The 10,018-nt window shown below is 50.0% G+C and overlaps 1 protein-coding gene across 2 annotated transcripts; it reads left to right on the forward strand.

Annotated features, from left to right (window-relative positions):
* The first annotated feature begins 6,846 nt into the window (after positions 1-6,846).
* LOC100381893 (uncharacterized) lies at positions 6,847-8,357 on the forward strand. Of its 2 annotated transcripts, none has more exons than NM_001174674.1 (3): positions 6,847-7,151; positions 7,230-7,516; positions 7,612-8,357. In NM_001174674.1, exons 1-3 carry the CDS (start codon positions 6,977-6,979, stop codon positions 7,621-7,623), a joined length of 474 nt encoding a protein of 157 aa, NP_001168145.1. In that variant the 5' UTR covers positions 6,847-6,976; the 3' UTR covers positions 7,624-8,357. The 2 variants fall into 2 exon arrangements, with proteins under 2 accessions (NP_001168145.1, NP_001348480.1); NM_001361551.1 differs by having other exon boundaries at positions 7,850-8,357.
* The last annotated feature ends 1,661 nt before the right edge of the window (positions 8,358-10,018 follow it).

Below are 10,018 nucleotides of genomic sequence, written 5' to 3' on the forward strand. Positions count from 1 at the left end.
GCCGACAGCGTGCGGCGGGCTCGGGGACGGCTGCGGCCTCGGGGCAACGGTCGCGGAGGCTGTGGACGGCGGCGGCGGTCTCGGGGCACGGACGACAGCGGCCTCGAGCGCCGAAGGCCTGCGACGAGGTGGCCTGGGGCTCAGCGGCGCTGGCCAGGGGCGGGGAGCGAGGCGGCCTGGGCAAGGGGCGACCTCGGGCGTGGGCGGCCTTGGGCGTGGGCGGCGCTGGCCCAAGGCAGGGAGGTGCCGGCGGCCAGGGGCGGGGAGGCGGCGGCGTCCACCGGGCGGCGCTAGCCAGGGGCGACGGGCCCGGGCGGTGCCCCCGGGCGGCGGCGGCGGCTCTGGCGAGACCCGGGCGGCGGTGGCGCGCTGTGCAGGCGGCGGCGTGTGTGCCTGTGTGCGTTGGGTGTGTGTGCGGCCGGGGGGGCCACGCGTGGTAACGGCCGTTAGGGGGCCTCCCCTTATTTCCGACGGCCTAGGTGGTGGGCCGTCGGAAATAGCGGCGGCCGTTACCCTAGGAACCGTCGGAAATAGTGGCGGCCGTCGGAAATATAGCATTTTCCTGTAGTGCCGCACCGCATCGTCGTCTAGCCACGCACACACCGCTGCCTTGCTGTTACACTGGGGGAATCACCACGACGCGTAGCATCTCCCCTAGCGTCTGCAAGTAGGGAAGGGGGACCAGTGTCACCGTGATTTCTAGTCGGAGTAAAAGCGCCGCCACATAGTCGTCCTTCGCCATGGTCAGGATTTTCTATTGCGTTAAGTGTCAGTGAATTGCCTCTAACATATTCGTTATGAACTCCACGTTGTATAGCACTGGTGGGCATAGAAGATAGTGCATTGAAGCCTCAGAATCAATGTCTCTAGTGAGACCTCGGTCGTGGCTCTATGCTACGCTGGTGGTTCGGTCATAAGGTAAGAGAGATTGTCGTGGTCGTTGATGGGTAGAACAACGGCTCTGATTAGACCCCGTCGCAACTGAAATTCTTCTAGAGGGGCTGAATAGACGAAATCTGAAATTTACAAACTTTAAACATGCACTATGCCCCGGGGTTAGGGTTAGGAATAAATTCGGAGTGTGGAAGATTGTTCCTCTTGCTATGAGTTGCTCAATCAATGCAGATAGCCTTGGGAGCAAACTCAGCAAGAGAATTTTAGAGAGAGGAAAGGGGAAAACAAATCGAGTGGAGATCAACACAAATGAACACGACGATTTGTTTACCGAGGTTCGGTTCTAAATAACCTAGTCCCCGTTGAGGAGGGCACAAAAGATCGGGTCTATTCCAACCCTTTCCCTCTCTCGATCGGTCACACAGACTGGTCGAGCGCTTCTCTTTAATCGCTTTGGCCACTAAGACCCCGCAAGAATCACCACACACTTAGGTGTCTCTTGCTAGCTTTACAAAGCACTTAAGAAATTTAGAGTGAGAAGAAGAAAGCAATCCAAGTAATAAGAGAACAAAAGAAACACAAAACACCCTCTCTCAAGTCACTAAGCAATTGAATTGATTTTGAGGCTTGGAAAGGATTTGATCCTTTGAATGTGTCTTGGAGTGTATATTTTTTTGCTCTTGTATTGAATGTGAAGGGTTGAAACCTTGGTTGGCTTGAATGGTGGTGTTTAGGGTATTTATAGCCCTAACCACTATTCTAGTTGTTGGTGTCGATGGGCACACCGGACAGTCGGTGGTGCACTGGACATATGACATTATTCATTGTCCGGTGCATGCCACATCAGCAGACCGTTGGGGTTTGGTGCACCCAACATATGACATTGTTCATTGTCCGGTGCGTGCCATGTCAGCAGACCGTTGGAGTTTGGTGCACCGGACATGGCACTGTTCGTTGTCTGGTACGTTGCACAAGTATAGTGTTGGATGAAATTGCTGAGATGGTGTTTCAGACCGTGGAAAAGACATATACCCCCTCTGCCTGAACCGTAGCGGGTTTTCTCATGCTAGTGGAACTTTGTAAAGGCCTCGAAGTGAACCCTTGTCAACTTGCTTTGGAAGTGTTTAAGGAGCCCATATAACGCAAGGAAAAGGGGATCACGACTTGCGGGTAAATAGTGCAACCTCGACATAGTATAAATTTGGTGTATCACACGTGCTCAGACCTCTCACATGAGTAACTTATGGAATTAAATTAAACTTGACATGTATTACATTGCAAGAATATCAGTTATGATCTATTACTTGATTGGGATGATATTTAATTATACTTAGTAATTGTTTTTTTACAAACTTAATTTAAAGTTATGATCAATCAAATTTCTTTGGTAAGGTTTAGACTACTTTTTTCCTCCACACTCGCCCTTACTATAATCACTATCTATGTCAAGATTAGGTATCACCGCCTCACCGGAGGAGGACTACTATGATGAGTTCAATGATATCTAGACCGTCGTCTCCAGTCAACCACGCCAGTGGAGAAAGTTAGCTCGATATATTTTATTTAATTAATTTTTGTAAAGACATTTAGTTATGTAATAAAGTTTGTGACATTGGCTACTACACATCGAGTCATCATATGTGTGAAACTTGATCCTGGTGCACATATGATGTGGATCTGGATTTATCCTTAAATTTGGATGTGATATTAATAGAACTACCAATACAATAACAATATACCATATGTTCATACATTTTCCACCAGCAGTAAGAATCTGATCGTGACCTGTGTACCTCTTTGTATCGGTGGTGGGCTTCTCCAACTCAGTTGTGATATGGGCCGAGTCCATATACCAAGTCTATATACTAATTTGTGTCGACGCTATAATAAGTACTGAGGCTATAATAAGTGCTCTATCTGTTTTTATAAATATACGGCACTTGTTGACTTTTTTTAAAACTGTGACCATTTGCCTTATTCAAAAAATAATAAATTATTATTTTTTATGATTTACTTTATCATTTAAGATAATTTATATTTAACTTAAAATGTTATATTTTTAAATAAATATTTTAAATAAAACATGATCAAAGTTTTCGAAAAAAATATTTATGAGCTGAAGTAGTAATAACTATCGATGCCCACTTTTGAGAATCCGATCTGGAATGTTGGTTATTATCACGTGGAGGTGGAACAACATATTTCTTGTTGAATCTATACAAACATCAGTACATGGCCAAAATAGTTTAGAACTCCTTTTAGTCCCGGACGAATACGTATAAGGGTATGTATAGTAGAGAGACATCAAAACGGTTCTCCAAGTAGAAAAGATAACTAAAATACTCTATTATATAATAGAGTGTCTATAAATCTAGTTTATTAATAAATAAAAAATTAAATGCATTTATATATCATCAGATCCATAGAACAGACGATAAATTCGTACAGTGAGAAATGTGACGTTTGTTGCTACTTGGGTTACGAGACAGAGACGTCTCTTCACGGAGAGACGACTCCAAAATTTTTATTTTATAAATAGTTTCTTTAAACACCTCAAAAACCTTTACATTAAATACCATGGTACATACCCTAATAGCTAAGTATAGAAAGCAGTAGATAATAAATCCAACTCTACTATTTACACGTCTATTTCTACAAGCACGTCGTTGTCTTGTCTACAACACGTCGAGCTCCTCCATCCGGCCCAAAAAAAAAGTTCAGAGGTCATGTCTGGTAATAAAAAGAAAGAATATTTGCATAGTAAAGGGGAACTATATTTCCTGTGGTCAAGTCGCTTATATCCGGCGGCAGAAGGCATCAACAACCTAACAAAGTCCCTTTTTGTATTGCTTCGATCCGGGGCGTCGCTTTAATTTGTTTTCTCCATCGCAATAATTTATTACCGAAGACGAACGACTACGCGCCGCGCCGGATGGGAGTTGCTTCGTCCCACGGGCAAACTAGCTCTCTCCTCGCGGGCGCGGCGCACAAGTCAGAGCCACCCGCACTCCAAAGGCATTGACGATGCGCTACACCCGGCCGGCCGGGGGCCCGGCCGCCCGCCGGCCTCCGAAAGCAACCCCGTTGCCCGGCCGGCCAACCGCCAGACGCGCCGGCCACCGGTGTGCAGAGCAGCGCTTGCCGCAATTGCGCGTCAGCGCGTGCGTGCATGCATGAGCAGATGAGCTGCTGCCACCAATTACATACGCAGACGACGGCGGACCCGTCGCCTGAATCCGAAGGAGAGGAGAAGTGTGCTCATCAGGCTCTACGCCACTGTTGACGCCTGCGCATGGTCGATCGATCGTGTCCGAGGGTTTCTGGGTTCCTACGTCAGTCGGTATTGGCTGGGCTAGCTTGTGTTTGAGGAAATGTGGGACGTCCTAGCTAATAACCTCTCCTCCGGCTCTCCCTCTCCCCCTATGATTGATCTTTACCTACTGCGTGCGCATATACCTTTCCCTTTCATGCCCGCTTGCTTGTTCTCGGCAGCCATCTCTGGGCTCTTGCTGTTTGTTTAAGGAATAGACATGGGCATCAGGCGAGCTGACAGCATTTGTCGGACTGGACTTTGTGAGGCGGACGCTCTCCTAATCCAAACGGCTCCCCCTACTCTCCCACTGCAACTTGGCGGCCTGAAAAGGGGCAGGGCCCGGGGGGGGGGGGGGGGGGGGGGGGGGGGGGCGCCCTTCGGACATGCTCAGTGTTTCATGGAATTAATCCGATCGAGCGGGTCGATGTGGACAGCAGCAGCAAGCGACAGCAAGTCGACGAAAAAGAGGGCGATGAGTGGCGCGCCTTGCATTGCTTGCAATGGCAGGTGTGGAGGAGGATTTTGGCCTCTGGGGTTCTGGTCCGGCGGCATTGCCTGTTTCCTGATGCCAACCGTGTCGTGTGTTTGCGACTTGCGTTAGTTCCTGTCAACACCTGCATTATTGCGCTGCTGCATGTGGACAAGTGGTGCTGCTTGTTTGGCCTGGAGAGTTGAAGGGGGCCTGTTGCTTGGGCAGGCTAACTCTGGCCTAACCCCTGTCTGTCCCCCCGTTACGATCAGATCACGTGTAATAAGCCTGCAAATTAAACATGCCCCGATAGTTTTCAAGAAAGATAAAGATGCATGTACACCTGAAAACACGCATGACGCGTAGAGCACTGCACTTGTGCTGGCCTGGAAGATCAGTTATTACAAAAGTTCACCTGGCAGTAGTGGTAGCTAGTATGTGCATGTGCATGGTAGAACTGTTAAATTACCCTTGCAAGGCTAAGCAACGTACGGTGCTGCTTGTGCCTTGTGGCCTGCTCGTGCTCACCGAACGGTCAGCAGTCACTTGGGCAAGCAAAAGCTACTCCGGCAACGCAGGTTTCGTCGTGCTGGGGGTTATTCCGATCCAAGCATGACAGGACGACCGGCCAGAGAGCAGAGCGGCTTGCTTTCACATTCGCATGTACGTACGCACGTAGTTGCTGCTGGATGTGGATGATCCATGCCTTGGCGTCATCTTCTTCACGGAAGAAATACGTACGCCTCCTCGTCCACGACGTCTCCTTCGCTGTTGCTGCGCAATGGCCGGCATTCTTGCACCTGGGCAGGGCTGCTGGCCAGCTTGCAGATCTTTTTCCCAACAAGAACACAGTTCCGTTATCCCGTGTAGCCCGCCTTTGCGCTCTGCTGATGCCGGCGATCTGAGAGCAAAGGGCCAGGGAACAGTTTACTACTCCATCATCCAACGTCCGAACAGACAAGCCAGAGTTTAATGCGTGTCTTGCATAGCCACGCAAAAGAATGTCTCGTTTCTTCAGAACCGGGAGCAAGGAAAATCCAGAAGTCATGTATGACAAGGAGTGAAAACTAAAGCCGGATGCTTAGAAGAGAACTTCATCTGGGTTTAAAAAAAAATGCATCATCCTGACGGCCGGCATCCCTGATGAGAAATATCTCTCCACGAGTGGACCCTATAGACTAGTTTGCCCCCCAGGATTCAGGCGCCGGCATGGCTTCAAGGTGGTGCTCGCTGACGCTGCTCGATCGGTTGCTTGGAAGGAGCTGAGCAGGCAGGAAGCAACCAGCTGCTCTGCCTTGCAGCCTGCGGCTAGCGCGCCAAGCAAGACGTTCAGGAGACCTGCAAGAAAGCGCCATGGTGTGTGTTGCCGCATGTTTTTATTATTACAATCAGATGCAACGAAAAAATCGCTAATGATTCCTTGTAATCCAGATTAAAGGAGTACATAAAGTGGACTCGTAATCATACAACACGTACAACACATATATATGATCAGATTAGCTCTCATCTGGGAGAAAAAACAGCTGGCGCTGTTGATTAACAACGAAGGTATCCATATGTTAGATCACTTTATATATTAAAAAAAAGATATGCGTTGGATAGCATTTCCAACTACCAAAACGTTGGTTCAACCCTTCTTTCTTTTAGCAATCATTTACAAGAGGCCACATCAATCAGGCTTGGCCTTCTCCACCCGATTTGCCACGTCAGGGTCCATGCTATGCCCTGCTGCTGACGGCACATCTGGATAACATTGTCTTTGTATGAAAAAAAAATAATCAAGAAGAAAATTTTCGTTTCCAGGAAAGCGAAGCGAGCGTATACGAAGGAGAACTCCCAGAACGAGTTGGGTTCGTTTGCGGCTAAATTTAAGACAGAGATTAGGTTGTTTGAGTTAAATTATGACTCTTTCTTGTTCTTTTTGTTTTTTCCTCTCTCTCTCTCTCTCTAGTTTGCAATTACCAGTACTCCATCTTGAAACTGACAGCAATGGGGGGAAGAGATTTAGGCAAGATTTGTTTCGGACTGGGACGGGGTCATGTCGAATCGGAGAAGGAATCACACTGTTTAAGCAAAAGAGTAGACGCGGGATGGAGTCCGCTCCACGCCACACGGGATCCTATAAATTGCCCGCCTTTTCTTCTCCAATCCACTCATCATAAATCTCTCTCGCTCGCTCTCCAGGCTCCAGCTAGACTGTCCTGCTCTGCTTCGGTGCTACTCACTGTGCAGTGTGCACAGCCAGCCAGCTTCAGCAGAGTCCGGCTCGGCTGTCGGCTGCGAGTCCTGCTCCTGCAGGAATGGACAGGCCTGCGCAGGCGCCCACGCAGCTGCCGCCGGGGTTCCGGTTCCACCCTACCGACGAGGAGCTGGTCGTGCTGTACCTCCGCCGGAAGGCCCTGGCTCGCCCGCTGCCGGCCGCCGTCATCCCCGTCGTCCACGACGTCGCCAGGCTCGATCCGTGGGACGTCACTGGTGCGTACTACGCCGTGCGCGTGATTTGCGGATCGATCCAGAGTTTCCCTGATTGCTTGGTGTAACTAAACCGCGCAGGGGCGAGCGAAGGGGAGGGCTACTTCTTCAGCCTGCGGCGAGCGCCGGCGACCGGCCGCAGGAGGAGGGCTGGGAGCGGGTACTGGAAGGCCACGGGGAAGGAGAAGCCGGTGTTCCTGCAGTGCGGCGGCGAGCAGAGGCAGCTGCTCGTGGGCGTCAAGACGGCGCTCGCCTTCCACCGCCGTGAGCCGCCGCCGCCGTCGTCGCGGACAGGCTGGGTCATGCATGAGTACCGGCTCGCCGTGCCCCGCGGCGTGGCCGACCAGAGGAAGAAGAATGCGAGACATGTAAGAGCTCCCACCATAATTTCAACCTTTTAATTGAAAATTTTACCGAGTCGTCGACTTCATTCTCTGATGTAAACTGTACATGCCACTGTCAGTTAACATCTTGACGAATAGACCGATTCAGAAAGCAGAAATTCCCCGTCTTGGGGGGCAACGGTGGCAGTTTGGCATCGACTATTCGACTGGAGTACTCGATCCGCTTTGCAACCTCGATCGCGATGTTTTGCCGCCGTAGCTTACATTTGCTCCCCCCACGAATTTGGAGGGCAATGTTTTATTCGTTTTGCACATGTATAGTGATTCCTATATGCGTGCCGTTGCCAATGACTGCAGGGCTGCGTTGCTGAGCCAGGGGAGTGGGTCGTGTGCCGGGTCTTCCTGAAGAACAGGCCGAACCGGGACGCCGGCAGCAAAACTCTGCGACACGGCGCCTCCGCTCGGCGGCGGCGGCGGCAGCAGCAGCCGGAAGACGTGAGAGGACAGCAGCCGTTGCCATTCTCGGCGCCACAGCCGTCGTCCTCCAGCTGTGTTACCGACGTCACCGACTGCTTGTCTGACGAAGACGAAGACGAAGCCAGCAGCGGCAGCACAGCCCGAGCTGCCCCTCAAAGAGAGGCCTAAGGATATATATACTCTATATAGTACTCCCTGTAGCGTTTTCCCCTCTATCTTGCCCCATTGCCCGTACTTTTCCTGGATCCTGGCATCATATAATCAGGTATAGGGCATGTCCAGCTCAAGGGTGATCCCCAGATATATTTGGCAGTCCTGAATCAGGAACAATACGGCATCTGTGAAGCAGCATGCATTTCGATAATCAGGTATAGGGCATGTTCAGCTCTTTGTGTGCATCCTCCGACGAAGCGCCTCGCTGTGCAGCTTCTGCCGTCATCGTTCAGATCAGCCGGTCGTTATCCTCCACCCGATGAGAAGCGCAGAGCGATGGCCTCCGCGTGCTTGCCGTGGCCTCTGAGTTGACTGCCTGGACATCGATGGCGCTTTACGAATTAACCTTCCCAAGATTGATATCGCACGCGGTGGCGTCTGTGCCTTCTTCCCTCGGCGTGCCTTGGCGTTGTGTGGTGCAGTGCAGCCCTGCCTGCCTTCGCAGGTGGTCGCGGCACCCAAGGCTTCATTCGGTTGAATGGGAATGATTCCCAGTCAAACAGTTTGTTTCGACAAATTCTGCTAGCGCGAAACGGTTCCGAGATGGAAAAAAGGGCAGCAACTCCAACAAATCCCAATATCTAATTTGTAAACCATATTATAAGGAGAAAAAAGAATGAAAAACAGAGCTCCAATAGGCAATAGCTCTCTAGTCTTCAATTGTGTAGCTCGTGTAAACCAACCTCTCAACTGCACATATTTGCGCCGACGCTCCAAGCTCCCAATCCTCACTATTTTTCTTTTCCCAGGCCATGCTTCCGCATTCGCGCCTCGTCGAGGGTGGCTGCTCGCCCGCCATCTCTGGGTGTAGCCCGCGCCAATGGCGACGCATGACGTGCGCGGGCAGCGAGTGGTGGTGGTGTACCAGCGCGGCCATGTCGTTGACGCTGATGGCCTTTGAGGCTTTGACTACGCTCTCCTCGATGGGGGCAGCAGGTCCGGCGTGAGGAGCGTGGGGCGGGGAGACACCCTAGCGTGGGTTGGGAGGCGGGAGAGGAGCGCATCGAGGAGGCGCGTGGAGATGGGTGCGTGGCGAGCACAAGTGCACAACAGCTATAGCCGGAGCCAGCGGCGCGGCGGAGAGCGCGGTGGCAAGGACAGGGACATCGATCGTACGGTCATCGTACTGCTGCTTGGAATTTGCGCGCTGGTGCGTGAAAATTGTTGTTGTTTGGAAATTGGAACGCAGAAATTGCTGCTGCTTTTCGGTTGGAAAATGCTCCTACTGGCTCCTCACCTGCTTGGCCAACATAAGATAAATAAATACTAGATGGTTGGCTTGGCTGGTGATGGAAATAGAAACATAAATTGCTCTGCACTGCTACTATACTCTAGTCAACAACAAACGAAGGAGTATAATCACGGGAAATAGGACCTAGGAGACTATTTTTAGGACAAAATAAGGAGCTATTGGAATTGTGTATGTTTTTTTTTGTCTTTATAGTTTTGAGAAGAATCCAGTATAGCAATATTGGGAGAATAAATCTTAGAAGCCGTTGAAGATGCTCAATTTCTATTAGTTCTCTGAAAATGCTCACTAAACTCAGATTTAGCAAGTTACTAAATACATATTGGGAACAAAAATAATCTTAGTCTCCAACATTCTCGATTCTTAAGTTGTTAAATATTTTAAATTTATGTGAAAGGGAAATAGGTTCACACCTTTTCCTAAATGATTTTGGTGGTTGAATTGTCCAACACAAATAATTAGACTAACTAGTTTGCTCTAGATCATAAGTTCTACAGGTGCCAAAGGTTTACAATAAACCAATACAAAGTTCAAAGAAAGAGTTTAAAAGTAAAGGAGCAAAGCAACCGAAGGCTGCCCTGGTCTGG

This window comes from Zea mays, chromosome 7 (genome assembly GCF_902167145.1).
Source record: "Zea mays cultivar B73 chromosome 7, Zm-B73-REFERENCE-NAM-5.0, whole genome shotgun sequence".
Taxonomy (NCBI): Eukaryota; Viridiplantae; Streptophyta; class Magnoliopsida; order Poales; family Poaceae; genus Zea; species Zea mays.

Bases quoted from the DNA above. Each gene is read 5' to 3' on its own strand.
- LOC100381893 (NM_001361551.1), top strand. From the start codon at position 6,977: ATGGACAGGCCTGCGCAGGCGCCCACGCAGCTGCCGCCGGGGTTCCGG. The intron at 7,152-7,229 runs GTGCGTACTACG...TAAACCGCGCAG, and splicing joins CGATCCGTGGGACGTCACTG to GGGCGAGCGAAGGGGAGGGC. The intron at 7,517-7,849 runs GTAAGAGCTCCC...CAATGACTGCAG, and splicing joins GGAAGAAGAATGCGAGACAT to GGCTGCGTTGCTGAGCCAGG.